The following is a 17973-nucleotide window of genomic DNA, read 5'->3' as shown; positions in this document are numbered from 1 at the left end:
TCCCGTAAAGATATTACGGAAAAAGCTTGGAATGAAGTAGGAAAGACAATTGGTTTTTAACAGGTTATGAGATTATTATTTCAAGTGGGTTTTAGTAGCGCCGTGTACGAAGCATCGGTCATTGGCCAGTTTATGAGTTCCATCACCAACCAGTTTGTCGGATTTTAGTTTATTCATGAGCGAAAGGCCTTAATGACGCTGAAATGTAATTATTTTATTAAAATTCTATCTAAATATTTGCAATCTTAAAACATATTTCAAATGTAGGTTATTGCGTCATTATAACTGTTGACGATTTGGCAGATGATATGCTTCTAAACCTTAAGACATCGATGGAATGCATTTTGCAAACCCACAATCTATAATATTTATAATATGTACGTACATACAATGCAATGTTGTTATGAAAATATGATGCACTACTATTTTTTTCATAGGTTATTACATGACTACAATGGAAGATCGCCTCCTGGTGGAGAGATTATTGAACACTTCCCTTGTACCGTATACCCTCTGCCCTGCCGACCGCATGAAAAAACTCTACTATCTTCTTGGAAACATTGATGAGAATGCCACTAAGGCTTTTGTCGTTTTGCAGAAGCATCAATTAGCGTGAGTTATCTTTACTATTTAGTGATCAGTCTAGGCTATGATGTAAAAACAAATTATTATTTGACACTAGTGTGACAAACTTCATTGTGTATCCCATTGTACTCCCAGTATTCTTAGAATAATCATCTTATTCCAGTGTAAGGAGGAGTGTAGCGGAATGGGTGGAGCTTCACAGGCAACCGCAGACGGCAAACGTGGTGAAAGAAATCAAATCGCGAGTCCATCTAATCTCGAGCAAGTTCCTACCGGAGCCCGTTAAGGCTCAGGAGTTCCTCAGCAAGTTCTCGGCGCACCTCAAACAAGACATGCAACTCCTCAAAGGGATGGAGGCTATTTTGAGTCCAGACGTCAGTTGCGAGGACTGTGTCAAGACAACCGTAAGTCTATATCTCTACATGACCAACTTATCGAAAAGGTAAAACTCTTCTTCTTTTGTGGCACCACAGCCTGGGGCGCTCGCAAGTTTTGTAAGCCATCAAGGTACTGAAATCTTAGTTATTCCCACAACCCGTTTTCCTTCTGGACCATTAAACCAGGGGCATTCTGTCAGAGCTTATTTATAATAAATGAATACACTAAATGAATTTTACTTCTGATATGACGAATGTTTTAATACATAATAATTTATTTCACTACAACATAATTAATATGAGATAATGAAAAAAGCATCTAGAGATTTGATAAATGATTTGAAATAAATAGCTACATTATTTTCCTCAGTGTAATCTTTCAATGAAGCATTGCAGTGCGTACCATATTTACCACTGTAGTAGCACAGTGAAGTCATATACTCTGTAATGATTATTAACTCAACCATCCAATATGAATAGTAGATACAAACACGGCAGTTTTATCAGTTTGACTTTAACAACCAATTTTTAAATGAATCCTTTGACTATACCTACCACATATTTTGTCTTAGTAGTACTTGTTCGCGTAATATTACATCAAACTTAACTTGCTTTATGAAAATTCTACTAGGCTTACGTTCTGAAGAAACTGGGCCAGCCAATCATGACCAACCTGTACTACAACACGGTGAAGATGCTTCTAGAGAGAGTCAGCTCCGTTATGATCGACAGAGAAGCTTTGAAGATACTAATTTCGTACGTGGAGGACTGCCTGCGAGGTGGAAACATCATTGACGAAGCGTGTCTCAATCCCAACACGGCTGGACTAAAAGGACTTAGACTCTTGGTGGTGAGGCTTCCTGTTTAATTCATTTTGAGAAACCATTCTAATCTGCAATTAATAGTTATTGAGTGACCTTTAACAGTTTAGCGCAGCCATTCTCTCTATAACTCTCAGCGGTTTAGATAAAATTTTATGTGTAATTGTTCTTAGATGCTGTCATATGTATTCCCGTCACACTTCCTGCACGAAGACATTCTGCAGCACCTCCTATCCATGTTGGAGATGGAAGACGAATCGGTTGCCCCACAAATTCTCGCCACACTCACCTTCCTCGGAAAATATAAACCACTCAGTAAGTAATGTCAAGATAATCTCGACCAACATAAATTGTACAGTGCTCAAATTTAGAACTAATTTAATTACAGTATTAACAAATACTGTATAGAATTCCAAATGTTGTTATGTAACGTCCTCATTCAGAGGGTAACTACCTTATACTGGTGTTCTTATACCAGTGGCGAAGGGTGGAGGTAGGCTGTTAAGATCCGCCATAAATAGTGCACATTAAACTTTTTCAGACATACATATTTGTTATCATTGAAATAAGACTACAATTAACAGATAGTGTAGGTTAGATTTTAAAATTCAATTAAACCCTGAGAAACCAAGCCATAATAGATATTAGTCAAAAAATACATGTCTATCTATAAAATATCTAAAATTATGCAATTAAATCATACATAACTTTGAGTATTTTATAGATAGAATAATATTTTTTATTTATTATAGTTTGGTTTACGCAGGGCTTAATGAATCAAAAAAATGAAGCAAAAATATGTGTAATATGTAGTTTTAATCCAACGAAAACAAATAACTATGAATGAAAAATTGTACACAATTTTGTCGCATTGCCCAAATTAGACCAAATCTATTATGGTTTCGTTTAGGCAGGGTTTAATTGATTTTTAAAAACTAACTAATACCATCTGTAAATTGTAGTCTTAGTTCAATAAAAACAAATACATATGACTAACAAAGTTAAGTGTGCACTATTTATAGCGAATCTTAACAGCTTACCTCCACCCTTCGCCACTGTCTTATACACATAAATTGGAAGGTTTGAACCCACATCTCGATATCGATTAATAGTTTTGACAATTAAGCTACTGACCCAAGTACTGTCCATGCTGATATTTCCTAATAAGTACGCATCGCATCTGAGGTCTTTTTCAAACTCCGTCATTAACCCTTTCTAAGCGTTACGAATCCCGACTTAGTACAACAGTGCGCGTTGTTATTTCAAGCATCAATAAATCGTAATAAATGTCAGTCAAACATACACAAATAGAGTAGTAAAAAATCGGAGTCAAGTTCAAAAATGATTATGACAGAACCTAATATTTTATGTGACTCTAAAAATAAACATTCGTCGCCTAAAACTGATAAGAAATCACGAACAAGATTTCTTCATTGAAAAAATGCCGGCTTACTCGAGCGGCGCCATGACACTTACGAAATGGTGCTGGACTAATGCGTCGATGACAGATTAACAAGTGTAAGAACAGTTCAGTATTATAGTCTACGGCTACGATTTCGACAAATATGTCATACACATAATGAATAATAATATGGTTTATGATTTTTATGAGCATTTTTGTTGAGTGTGTTAAAAAAATATCAGTCATAAATAGCTCATTTTTATAGCATCCAGGACATCTCAAACTGTGTAACTTTTATTTGAACTCCCATACACATTGCAGCACTGCAGGTCGAGTATAAATAAATCATCCTTGAGAACTACTGGCTATTTGAGAGTAATGTACTTACCACCAGTGCCTGGTTTGTACCTACCATTGACCCCGAACTGAATGGAATCGAATGACACATAGTTTATAACAAAACGGTTTATTTTTCGAATACCTATTAGGCTATTACAATTCGTAAAATATTAAATTTCAAACACTTTTTGCACTTCTAAATGCTTTATAGTCACCACAATTTTATTTTCAAGTTCATTTGTTTTTTTTTTTATTATATTACTTCAATAACCTGTGGGTCTATTCTATACTTATCGAACACTAAAGTGATAAATAGTATCAAACTTAGGGTAGGTTTGTATCAAAATATTAGCACTTATTGTAACAATTACACGAAGTTGGTTTTTATTGTTGCAATAAGTGCGATATTTCAACAGCAGCAAGATAGGTGCTGTTAAAATATAGCACTTATTGCAACAATAAAAACCTACTTCGTGTAATTGTTACAATAAGTGCTAACATTTTGATACAAACCTACCCTAAGTATGATAATATTTATTACTTTATCACTTTAGCGGTCGATAAGTATAGAATAGACCCACTGGTACTAGAATAGGTAATCTCTTATTTTATTATAATGACATGATAGTAAGTAACTCGAGTTATTTTCGACTATAAATATAAGAAGAATTCTCCATAAAAAAAAATAGTAGTCATGAATCAAACCCTTTTGAATAGTGTTACGAAAAAAATAATTCTCAAGTGTCTGTCTCACACCAGCAGACGATGATTTGCCGCGCAGTGTATAAAAATTCAGTAGCGCGGGACCTGATGTAGCGTAATACGACAATTTCCGCATTTATGCGGGAACGGGCATCTGATTGTTCGTGTCTTTTCTTTATAAATGGCTGATAACTAGGGTAAATAAATAATTTTTGTCTGTTTCACCTAATTCTATAACCAGAAAATAGTATTTAAAAATGTTAATCAATGATAAACAAAGAGACATATTGAATCGCGGACTCCTAGGTATATTTAAATGACACCTTGTTCAAATTATTTTCCGAAACTATTTACTCGCGGATAATATAATAGCAGATAGGCGAATGAATGCAATCTCCAAAAGCATTCCTTTTGTAAAAATATTTTGTAAATTCACTTTGATCAATGTAAATTTCGAATATTCTATTTAACAGTTTACGCACCAAATAGTTTTTCAATCATTAAAAAACAATATAACTTATTATATCGCAAACTCGTATCGTTACAAACACGTCAGTCAAATGTCTTCGACGCACATGCACTAAGAAGCGATAAGACACTATATACGCGGCAAATTTGAATTGGCCCGATGACTGATATTTTTTTATTCAAGACACGCTCCCGAAAAATATTTATTTAAATTAGATAGAACAAAAGTTTAGGCTATCCATTGACAGATGTCAAGAGAAGGATGATTTCTGAATAAATTAAATCAATGTTCGAATTATTCGCGCCTGGCCGAAAGGAGTACTAGGCAATCGAAAATCGAAATGACTTTAGTCAGCTGACGCGCGGATGACTCGCGCGTATAGGCTGACTAAAGTCAGTTGCCGCGTTAGAAAGGTTAATAACAACCATTTTATGCAATTTTGAATCAAGTTAGTCAAATTCTTTACTTTGATTCAGATGCTGTCTGTCTTTTTTTCTGTTTTTTGTATGTTCAATATTTTTTTTTTATTAACATCGAGTTATTATTTTATAGATGAATCGTGCCCCACTCTCTTCCCACGACTGGCAGAATTATGCAAAGCTTATGCGGAAGTCGGTACACCAAAACAGGCCAAAAACGCCATCAGGTATATGTTGTTACAACATGTTTATATACTAATTACCGAGTACAATGATGGAGAGTTATTTCCTCACTGCCGTTTTAAGGTCTGATTACACTCCAGGTTCGACGACTCATGCCGACCGTCGTGAGCAATCTTCAACCTTAAATGTCAATTTTAAACAATGATTCGGCTACCAATTTTTATCATGTCAACGCTTGGATTGATTGGTTCATAATATACGTATATCGTACTATAAATGTCAATGCAAACTATTCGAGATTACAATTAGACAAGACTGCTACCAAATTGGTCATTCATATAAACTCAAAGTAAATACAGTAAAACCTCGTTAATACGAATTCCATGGGACCGAAAATCGAAAAAAAATTCGAAATATGAAATGTATGGGGGGAAAATATTAAATTTTTTTTTGATTTTCATTCAGATTCATTTCAGTTTCCGATCATAATATGCCTACCAAATTTTAGATACAATTCTTTCAAATTAAAATCTGTGCAAATACCATGTCAGGATTATTTGTATTACCTTCAAAAAATAAGTAATTTTTGATGTTTTAAGAAAAGTCTTTCACAATTTGCAATGACTGACTGACTCATGAAATAGTGTCCTTTATACGATTATTATTATTATTATGATTTATTGAATATTTTTATATGCCCAGGACTCTGAAATCATTTCGAATTATGAAATTTGAATTAAAGGTATGGTTTTATATGAAAATAATGTTCAAGGGACTTTTTTTCGCGAAAATTTCAAATTACGGCGAATTTTAAATTATCAGGGTTCTTGGTTCTCACTAATGAGGTTTTACTGTATCACAGAACAGATTAATAAATAGAATTCCGATATGCTGTTCCCCAAAACATTACATTTTTATGCAGGACTTTGAATGTGTGAGTGTCCTGTAAAAAAGAACCACACATTATAGACGTGTAATAGTGTGTGTTGCAACCTTCAAATAGATCAATATTGAACGAGCGTCATCGCGTAAACCGGAGCAGTTGTCAGAATGAAGGACAAGCGTATTCTTTACATTTGTTTAAGTTTAACCATTTTCTTACACACTCGAGATCGGTTGCCTGTTATTTCACACCCGTTAAGTATTTAAGTTCACATTATATCTGGGTTCCCTGGTAAATACAATTAATAATAGCACATACATATTTTTGTAATTTTCAATCAATTATTTTTCGCAGATGTATATTTGTAAACATGGCAGACCAGCACGACACAATATTCCCCGAGATCCTGGACACATTGAAATCCACCCTCACCCCATCGTCAGAACACTACCGCACGGCCATCGTCACTCTGGGACACATTGCCTTCAATCTGCCAGACAAGTATCCCGTTCAGATTAAGAACATTGTCTCCAGAAAGGTACGACTATTTTACATGCCAATAACTTCATGATTACTTCACATATTGAACAAAACACTCTTTCTCAATGAAAATGTAGCTTTTATATTATATGAGCTTATGCAATAGTTTGAAAACCACTGTGCTGTAAGATAAATCAACGTCAGTGTCCTATTTCATGTTATGATATAATCATACACCCTTAATTGTCATCTCTCTAGTCATATGTGGTGCAAAATGAAATCCACACAATATAAGATGTCTAAATATGTGATTGAATTTTTTTGTTATGTTGCAGATTGTAAAAGAGCTTCTAGTAAAAGAAACACGAGAAACAGAGAGCGGTGAGGTTTCGGAGGGAGACTGGTGCGCGGAGGCAGACCTGCCCATGGAGACGCGCTGCAAAGTGGAGGGACTCAAGACCATGGCTCGCTGGCTTTTGGGCCTCAAGAGGGACGAGCTCTCAGCGCAGAAGACCTTCCGAATGCTCAACGCATTCATCCTGCACAAAGGAGACTTACTACAGGTATTATAGTTTCACTTCATTGTTTGTCAATATTGTTGCAGTATTGTATTGCTAATCGCTAATATGTAAAGTTCTTTGGAATTGGAAGACCAATGTTGGACTTCTGAATGTTGCCACTTGAAAGTTACTTTCCGTAGCGTCACCAACTTAATACTGCTCAAATTACATGAGCAGATTCACCAATCGTTGTGAGCGATCATCAACCTTTAGCAATTACACACAACAATTCAGGTACAAATTGGATTGTCCCAGTGCTTGTTTTGATTGGTCCATAACATATCATATTGTACCTATTACCACAAGTCAGAAAATGCAGATACAACTGAACTTGTATAGCAGAGACTTGCACACGTCTGAACAAATCACATATTTTTCATTGTGTTTTTCAACGACATTGTTCAAGCGTAAACTGACAGTCTTCAAGTATACTTTGCCATTTACAGTAAAACCTCGTTAATACGAATTCCATGGGACCGAAAATCGAAAAAAAATTCGAATTACGAATTATGAAATGTATGGGGGGAAAATATTAAAATTTTATAAAAAAAAAAATTTTTGATTTTCATTAATTTCGTTTCCAATCATAGATGTCCCTACCGAATTGGGTCATAAAATGTTAGGATTATTTTTATTACCTTCATAAAATAAGTAATTTTTGATGTTTTAAAAAAAGTCTCACAATTTTCAACAATTGGCTCATGAAATAGTGTGCTTTATTACAATTTATTGAATATATTTAGATGCCAGGACTCTCGAAATCATTTCGAATTACGAAATTTGAATTAAAGGTATGGTTTTATATGAAAATAATGTTCAAGGGACTTTTTTTTCGGGAAAATTTCGAATTACAGCGAATTTCGAATTATCAGTGTTCTTACTAACGAGGTTTTACTGTAGCTGGCTTTACAAAATCATGTTCTTAGCGGTTTCTCTGGTAACAAAATATGAAGCTTCATTTGAAATGCAGGCTGTTCACATGTTGAGTGTTATAAACAGGGGAGAATTAGCAACATTTGTTGACAGTGTTTTTGTAATTGTTTTGCAGCAAGGTCAACTGTCACGAGCGGAGATGTCTCATCTACGGCTGGCAGCAGGAGTAGCCATGTTGAAAATCTGCGAACAGAAAGGAGTCGGTGACCAATTCACCGCAGACCAGTTCTATAATCTGTCACAGCTCATGGTGGTGAGTTTTACTCTTTTATCGTCGTTGAAACTAGAAAATTGTGTAACTCCAAAAACACTACTTTACAGGAGAGACAAAAAACATTATGGTTTCCTATACAAATGTATGGTTTTGGAGTGAAATCATCCATGATTTAACAATGATACAATTTTTCTGGAATTATAAAATTTGCAAGACGGATATATATTATCAACGGCCACTAGATGGCATTCAAAGTCAATTTTCGATTAAAACGGAGTTACACAATTTTCTAGTTTCAACGACGTTATGTATATTGAATGCCAAAAAAATATCCCCTGACATTGTTTCTCTTTTTACACAGTGTTTTATCTGTTGTAAACCTATTTGTACGTGGAATTTACACATCCTTCATTACAGGCAATAATTTGTTTATGCATACAATGATAAATGACTAAAATGCCATCCTTATCTATTTCATCAGGACGAGGTACCTCAGGTACGTGAAGTGTTTGCCACGAAGCTTCATAGGGGCTTGTCAAAGGGCATCCCCAACAAATGTCTCCCGCTGGATTTCATGGGCGTGTACTCGCTGGCGGGTCGCGAACCCGACAAGCGTCTCCGAGCCCTCGTGCGCCAGTTCATGGTCGCCGATGTCACTCGCAGACGAGACTATATCAAAACTATCACCGTAGGAACGCAAGGTTTGCAATTTTTACTTTTCTAAACTTTGTTAGGTCTGCAAAGTACTTGCTTCTATTCTTTATTATTATATGTAATATCTCACTCACCTAATAGATCATCGTTTACCAAATGGGTTCTGTTAGAGGTGCATATTATTTTTGTGTGAAACGATTTTGATGAAGAAGCCTAGCTAAAAATATTTCACTCATACTTAAAACTCTGCTATACGAAGCGGTACAGTTTATTTATTTAATGAAAAATCGACCATTACAGTCACAATGACTTAAAATGCAGAAGATATGGGAAATCATTTTTGCATTCAGATATCTATTGGGACATGAAGTAAAGTTCTGATGGAAAGTTTCAACTGTGGCTAGACATATTGTGTACTTGATATATTTTCTGGATCATAAATTTCCATTAACTTGTTGACCGCGGAGCATTTAAATTACTAGTTAATCACCGCATTTAAATAACATGCTATTTATATCGAATGGCCAATTAATTAGTGTACAACAGGTATGCTGTCCGCGTTGAAAGGATTAATAAACTTTTTCTTGGTACATATTCTAAAATTGTATATTTGCTGTTATTTTCATAAAATTAAATGATTTATGTAGAAACTAACATTTTTTGTTGTAATACTAAGGCCCTCCTCCCACGGAGCAACTGAAGTCCAACGGAACTAAAACTAAAATTCCAACCAGTATCTAGCCAATGTATTTAAATGGCGGCTCGCTGACGGCGAGACTGAAATCTCTCAGCTTCAAAACGGTCGTGAAGAGACGCGACATGCTAGTTGCGCGGTCTCTGAAGTTTCCAGTCACCGTAAAACAGTGGTACCAACATCATTAGATTCGGGCAAAAATCATATTTTCTTACCAAAATTGGTAGCACTGCGAACAAGTGTCATGCTATAAAAACCATTAACAACCCAAGACATCAAAAGTACAAGATAAGCAAAATTGAAATAACCTAATTGTATTCGAGTAAACGCAGCAGCGTGCGTGTTGTCGGTTTTTGTACAAAACAGCTGATGGTCCAGTTTGACAGTTAGAGGTTATGTGATTTTTATTTCAAGTGGCTTCAGTAGCGCCGTGTGCGAAGCATCACATTGGTCAGTTTATGAGTACCATCACCAACCAGTTCCGCCAGATTTCAGTTGCGCCGTGGGAGGAGGGCCTAATGCAAGGAATTCCCATCTCAGTCTGGGTTCCAGAAAACAAATCTCTAAAGCACAAGTTTGAAGTCAGCTACAAATGAATCTGATATGCATAATGACACACTTTAGTTACCGTAGTATTATATATATACATATCCTTTTTCAGCTTCACTTTCATAATTATGTACGTAATCTCTTTATGCTTAGAAAATGGTTTTTTTCATTGTCTTTGGTTTGTTACTATTTTCAGTTGAGAAAGCAATCGGCCAGCTTCCACATATACTTCCCGACTACATGCTGGTCTTCTCTGTTCCTATTCTTGCTCACGATCCAGCTTTCGATAGATTTGACAGTGTAGAACAATTAAAAGTAAGTCAGACAACGATTAATATGTACTGCATTGTAAATATGATCCGATAATTGGGAATCACAAGAAAGAGGTGAGCGAGACAAGTCGATGCGTCAGGAGCCGTGTAAACTTTCTTTTTTTACCATATTCGATCTTAAGAAGATATATTAACCTTTCTAACGCGGCTACTGACTTTAGTCAGCCTATACGCGCAAGTCATCCGCGCGTCAGCTGACTAAAGTCATTTCGATTTTCGTTTGCCTAGTACTGCTTTCGGCCAGGCGCGAAAAAATCTAATATTGATTTAATTTATTCAGAAATCATCCTTCTCTTGACATCTGTCAATGAATAGCCTAAACTTTTGTTCTATCTAATTTAAATAAATATTTTTCGGGAGCGTGTCTTGGATAAAAAAATATCAGTCATCGGGCCAATTCAAACTTGCCGGGTATATTAGTGTCTTATCGCTTCTTAGTGCATGTGCGCCGAAGATATTTGACTGACGCGTTTGTAGCGATACGAATTCGCGATATAATATGTTATATTGTTTTTTAGTGATTGAAAAACTATTTGGTGCATAAACTGTTATATAGAATATGAGAAAGTTACATTGATCAAAGTGAATTTACAAAACATTTTACAAAAGGAATGCTTTTTGAGATTGCATTCATTCGTCTACCTGCTAGTATATTATCCGCGAGTTAATAGTTTCGGAAAATAATTTGAACAAGGTGTAATTTAAATATAAGAGTCCGCGATTCAATATTTCTCTTTGTTTATTGTTGATTAACATTTTTAAATACTATTTTCTGATTATACTAATAGGTAAAACGGACAAAAGTTGTTTATTTACCTTAGTTATCAGTCATTTATAAAGAAAAGATATGTTAAGTAAATAAACATTTTCACACAATTGAAAATTTCTGTATCGGAAAAATTAAAAACATTTTGTGATAGCATATTGTGTGTGGTCGATATTTTGTCATTATTTTAAAATGGATATCCCTGGTAATTTGAGCGATGAAATGGGAGAAGCAATTCATGATCCTGATTCAGATTATGAATTGAGTGAAAATGAGTACTACGATGATTCAGATACTTCCAGTGCCCCATCAGAAAGTGCTGCTGCCGCCGCCTCTAATTTAAATGTAAATCGTAATGTTGACGATCTGTCTTCGTGGACTACTGGACCTTTCATACCAGTTGTTCACGAATTTGATGATTTCTTTTCTGGAGTCAGCCCGCACACAAATTTATCAGATAGCTCTAAAGAAATAGAATTTTTTGAGCATTTTTTGAATTCAAATATAATGGACAGAATCGTAATCGAAACAAATAACTATTATACAGAAGACATTAGAAGACAAGAACCATCGCCGAAATCACGAATGCATAAGTGGGTCAACACAGACGTCCCAGAAATGTACATTTTTTTTGCTGTAAGTATGTTGATGACTAGAAATCGTCACATCACAATAGAGGAACATTGGTCAACCGATCCACTCTTATCCAGCCAAATGTTCGGGAAAGTAATGCCAAGAGACAGATATACTTTGCTTTTGAGGATGTTGCACTTTTCGGATCCCAATACTCAAATTCCTGGAGATAAATTACATAAAATTAAAATTCTGATCGACCATTGCCGAGAAATATTCAAAAAAACAATGATGCCGCACGAGAACTTATGTATCGACGAAAGCATAATTGTTTTCAAAGGTAGATTGCTGTTTAAACAGTACATTCCTTCAAAACGCCACCGTTTCGGCATAAAAATGTTCGTTCTTTGCGATGTGATGACTGGTTATATATTAGATTTCATAATATATTGCGGGGAAGGAACAGATATTGTCGATGAGCAGGGACTTGGCATTTCGGGAGCTGTGGTAACGACATTAATGAACGAATATTTCGGTAAAGGTCATACTATGTGGACTGACAACTGGTATTCAAGCCCAGACTTATTTAAACATCTTCACGAAAAAAAAACAAATGCTTGCGGAACAGTCCGAAAAAATCGAAGAAATATGCCAACATTTAGGAAGCTCAAGAAAGGAGAAGTGGAGTCAAAAAATAGTAGCTCGCTATTGGCTATAAAATGGCACGACCGGCGCGAAGTCCATATGTTGACTACATTGCACAATGATTCATTTACACCCACAGGAAAATTCAATAGGCAGACCGGAGAGCCTATACTGAAACCTACATGTGTTATCCAATATAATAAATGTATGGGATCTGTAGATAAAGCTGATATGATGTTAAGTACACTAAGTTGTATGCGAAAATCAATAAAATGGTACAAAAAGGTGGCTTTCCATATCATAGATCTGTTTTTATTAAATTCATATATTCTGTTTAGTACTATCACAGGCAAAAAAACAGGTCTAGCTAATTTTCAGTTAAAAGTAATCAGGCAAATATTTGAAAAATATCAAGTTCCAGCCACATCCCGCGCACAGCAACCCGTCGACCATCCACTGCGCTTATCAGCTAGAGCGATGGCAAAGCATATGCCGGACATAATTCCTCCCGCAAATAAACGGATAAATCCTTGCAGAGTTTGTCATCTTTGTGCGAATACAAAAAAAAAGCCGAAAACCAAAAAATATTCCAGATACATGTGTTCCGAGTGTAACGTGCCATTATGCGTGTATCCGTGCTTTAGAGAATACCATGAAAAGGTGAACTATTAAAATATTTAAGTGTTTCAAAAATACTAAAATGACCTACCTACATATCAGACGATGTTGAAATTTATAAATTAATAACATTTGAAACTATGTGGATTATGTGTTCTGTTTAGTGAATAGTGTATTGTCATGTTATCAAAATAAACCATTAATATTATCAAGTGGGGTGTAAAAAAGGATTTCTCATAATTTATTAAGGGGGGACATGCTCGTCGAAGGTCAAAATTGAGTTTTTATTGTATTTTCAAACCATGATCCTGGACACTCCTTAAACGTTGTAGATGATCTATTTATATAATGTTGAAGCCTTATTATCCTTTATAGTTATTTTAAACATTTGATGACTGCATGAAGTATTTTTGTTACATAAAATAGTATTCTTTTAAACCTCTCGCTCTAATGTTTTAGAATATAGTCATATTTAGGTACATAACTGTGCAGTGGTGTTAAGATTTTTTACATTTATTAATTTTTAAATGCATTTATAAAACCATTAGTATAATTTATTACGAGATAATTTTTGTAAAATATTCACGATAAAAAATTATTTTGATAATCTCTGTGATCCCAAATTTGACAAGAATTAGGCATTTTATTATTCAAAAAATCGGCAAGATTAACACATTTGAAGATGATTCTAAAGATATTTATTATAAACTATGTCTTTGACCATTCAAGTGTGATAAACATCTTATGAATAATGATTGCTTTATAATAATTATTGACCTAAGAACAAGGTAGTGTTTTTTTGAAATACGCCATTTCTTTTGTCACTCCCTAGTAGTTAGGCTACAACATACGGGCGTAGCCATAAAATGACAAACTATAATTAAAGTAGGGAGTAAAATTATGTTAACGCGCGTGTTTGAACATGTACCTAACCAAATTTTTTTTAATTTTTTTTTAAACGGTACATGTTCAAACACGCGCGTTAATATCATTTTACTCTATACTTCAATTATAGTTTGTCAATTTATGGCCACGGCCGTATGTTGTAGCTTAACCACTGGGGAATGACAAAAGAAATGGCGTATTTCAAAAAAACACTACCTTATTCTTAGGTCAATAATTATTATAAAGCAATCATTATTCATAAGATGTTTATCACACTTGAATGGTCAAAGACATAGCTTATAATAAGTATCTTTAGAATTATCTTCAAATGTGTTAATCTTGCCGATTTTTTGAATAATAAAATGCCTAATTCTTGTCAAATTTGGGATCACAGAGATTATCAATATAATTTTTTATCGTGAATATTTTACAAAAATTATCTCGTAATAAATTATGCTAATGGTTTTATAAATGCGTTTAAAAATTAATAAATGTAAAAAATCTTAACACCACTGCACAGTTATGTACCGAAATATGACTATATTCTAAAACATTAGAGCGAGAGGTTTAAAAGAATACTATTTTATGTAACAAAAATACTTCATGCAGTCATCAAATGTTTAAAATAACTATAAAGGATAATAAGGCTTCAAAATTATATAAATAGATCATCTACAACGTTTAAGGAGTGTCCAGGATCATGGTTTGAAAATACAATAAAAACTCAATTTTGACCTTCGACGAGCATGTCCCCCCTTAAGTGGTCTGGGATTACGGTTGCATTAACTCTGAAGTTTTGAACATAATTCTGTCATCGACGCACTTGTCCGGAGCCGACACGTCAACAAAATGGCGACTGAAACGTAAGTCACACGCTTTTTGTATAACGCGGCTTGTTCGTCATTCTTTATCATAATCAGGGCACAAATGTTTATTTTTAAGATCGTTAAAAATATTACGACTATTCATAATCACCGTTGAACACTTAAAATATTTTTGATGACTGTATTTGTACATGTTTGACTGACATTTATTGTGATTTATCACAACTTGAAATCATGACGCGCTCTATTGTATTAAAGCGGTATTCTTGACGCTTTGAAAGGGTTAACAGATTTTTTTTTTGTTTTTACGAGAAATTGATGTTACCCACTTGCTCAACCTATTAGGTCCATACTCTGGGTCCAAACACATTGAAAAACAACATCTAAATTATTTCCCAACCCGGGACCTACGCCATTATAACCACTCGGCCATCTTGGCCGTGTAAACACTAAGCGATATCGAATAATGCTAACAACCATGGTCAATATACAAGTTAGTGTCACCTACTTCTTGCGTAAATGGTATTTGTACACCTCATTTTAACAGTGGCATCTCTTCACTGTACATATTTGTTTAAAAATTTATTGCCCCAACTTTTACAGCATTTTGGAGTCTTTTTTCCATAAAGCCCTTCTGCACAAGTGGTAGAGTGGGTAGCTTCTATTGCCGTGGGTCATGTACTCCAATCCCGCATCTGGTAAATTCACATGTTTTTCCTGAGCCGTTCCTAATTGTTCGAGCAAGTGCTTAACATCAACGCCAGATTGTGGAGATACTGAAAAAAAACATCTGTATTAAATCGAAAGGAAAAAGGGCATAACCCTCGGTTTTTTCAAAATAGGTTTTATTGCATAATAATGTTGTACACTACTAAATACACGTTGTGTCCAAAGGATGTAAGCTGCAGATGCCGATTTATTATCTAAATTTAGCTTCCTGTTTTTAAAAAAAGAAGAGGGACGTGACATGGGAAAAACGACTTAACCATCATTTTTGTTGGATTTTTTTTTTATTAACTCAATAATATCAGATTAGGGATATATAAACCAAATTATTAATTATCATGCACGTCAAGGTTATGTCTATTTTTCATTTTAACTTTGACCGAAAACTATAACAATAACGTATTTGTGCATCCTGTTAAATTTAATTTGTGTGGATTACGCCCTTTTTTCTTTCCACAGTCGAAATGATAATATTTTAATACATTTGAAAAGTTAAGTATCATTCCAACTTTGTTTTCAATCGACGTTTTAGGTCTAACCAACAAAATAACAAAAAATTGTTATGAATTTATGTTGATTATTGATGTCGTATTGTAGAATTTTCAAAATGTAAATTTTTAACGGTTGGCAAAGCATATCCTTTAATTAAGTAGCTTGATATGTATATAATTATTTCATTTGGAAATAACTATGCTGTTTTTAATAGTTGTCGAATGATCTTTTGTTTGTGTTTTAACAGGTAGTGAAACAATGCCTCTGGTTTATCCTGGAGCCTTTGATAATGCGTAATGACTTCTATTGCTACGGCTTCTACAAAAATCTCATAGACCGAATGAAAAATCACAAAGACGCAATCAACGAAGAAGACGAATCAATGAATTACGTATGTTTCGTTTTATTGTACTTTACATGTATCTGTAGTTGTTGCTGGTTGACATATTACTGTCACTGCAAATATCATTGTAGATTCCACAAAAATGCCATTGTTGGAGTCGAATTGAATAAATAAATTCTAGCTCTCAGCTTGGTTGATTATTAATATTTTTAATAACCTAATGATGGAGCCAAATGGGCGGGCTATTCACAATTCTATATTATGCTATGTTATACTGCCCCCATAAGCAAAAAGGCAGTTATTTGCCAAAGTCACATTTTGAGATAAAGAGACATTAACGTTTTTTCTACTTTTCTTAAAAAAAAATTTTAAAATGTTAATGAATCATTTGATATATTATGGTATAAGCAAAAACCAGAATATTTTCAATCGATGCTGTGTTTTTACTTATGAAACTCGTTATAATGTCTTTTTATTTAGAATAACTACCGTTTTTGTGAAAAAAAACGAAAAACAATATGTCAATTATTATACTGAAATAAATTTTATACCGCTTTTGACTTTATGTCAAATGGTTCAGAATTTCACGTAGAGCAATATCTATAGACTAATTCAATTTGTGATTTTTGTCGAAAAGCTGCCTTTTTCCTTATGAGGGCAGTATACCACATCAGTGATTTATGAAATTATAATCGATTTACCACAATAGGCGGCCAAAAAACCTTAGTAGAATTATAAATTATAGGTCTAAATCACCTTATGTTATGTCATTACCTGAGTTATATTGAATGTGTATACATTTTTGAATTAGACATTAACCTTTGTGGTCTCAAAGATGGTACAATTCATAAATTGTATTGGCTGTTTCCGGTGACAATAGCTACTGAATAAAATTTTTTCCTTAATGTTACGGTGCTTCTGTATTCACTTATTATGATAGTTTGTAAGTTTTATGTTGGTTCTTTGTCTTGTCCAGAGATTGTGGGCGATCTGTGACCTGGCGATGAGCATTATCTGGTCGAAGACGACGAACTATGAAATGAAAGAGTTCCCCACGGAGACCCGCATCCCCACAATGTACTTTTCGCAGCAGCCAGAGTTCTTCGTCAACACGAGAGTCTTCCTGCCGCCCGAATTACAGGTACACCTCATTCTCCACACGTTTTGATTTTATGAACTATAAAATTTGTCTTCTTTCTGTGCTGTCTTCAGGCAAGAAATGTGTCTTCGTCCTGTAAAGCGGGATACCTTCTGGGTGAGAGCGCAATGCAGAACTTGAGTAATACCTCGTTAATACGAATTCCACCTGACCGAAAATCGAAAAAAATTCGAATTACGAATTACGAAATGTATGGGGGGAAATATATAAACAAATTTTTTTTTTTTATTTTCATTAGTTTTGTTTACGATCATAGATGTGCCTACCAAATTTCCGATAAAATTCTTTCAAATTAAAATCTGTGCATATACCATGTGTCATTAATCCATTAATTGAAGTTACGAAG

General features: G+C 34.5%; 1 protein-coding gene across 1 annotated transcript in view; it reads left to right on the top strand.

Moving 5' to 3' along the window:
- pds5 (cohesin associated factor B pds5) overlaps positions 1–17973 on the top strand; it is a 37268-nt gene that overhangs the window by 16626 nt on the left and 2669 nt on the right. The window contains exons 9-20 of the mRNA XM_085961180.1: positions 438–612; positions 749–989; positions 1594–1812; positions 1957–2098; positions 5248–5341; positions 6535–6718; positions 6996–7223; positions 8269–8406; positions 8849–9068; positions 10461–10579; positions 16373–16516; positions 17445–17609. Of these exons, the coding sequence (XP_085817306.1) occupies positions 438–612; positions 749–989; positions 1594–1812; positions 1957–2098; positions 5248–5341; positions 6535–6718; positions 6996–7223; positions 8269–8406; positions 8849–9068; positions 10461–10579; positions 16373–16516; positions 17445–17609 (2069 nt within the window). The remainder of the gene's footprint in view (positions 1–437; positions 613–748; positions 990–1593; positions 1813–1956; positions 2099–5247; positions 5342–6534; positions 6719–6995; positions 7224–8268; positions 8407–8848; positions 9069–10460; positions 10580–16372; positions 16517–17444; positions 17610–17973) is intronic.

The sequence above is a fragment of the Rhyacophila brunnea genome, unplaced genomic scaffold (genome assembly GCF_057557595.1).
Source record: "Rhyacophila brunnea isolate RB1 unplaced genomic scaffold, BYU_Rbru_1.0 scaffold_12, whole genome shotgun sequence".
In the NCBI taxonomy this organism is placed as follows: Eukaryota; Metazoa; Arthropoda; class Insecta; order Trichoptera; family Rhyacophilidae; genus Rhyacophila; species Rhyacophila brunnea.
This window is presented reverse-complemented; position numbering and strand designations above follow the sequence as displayed.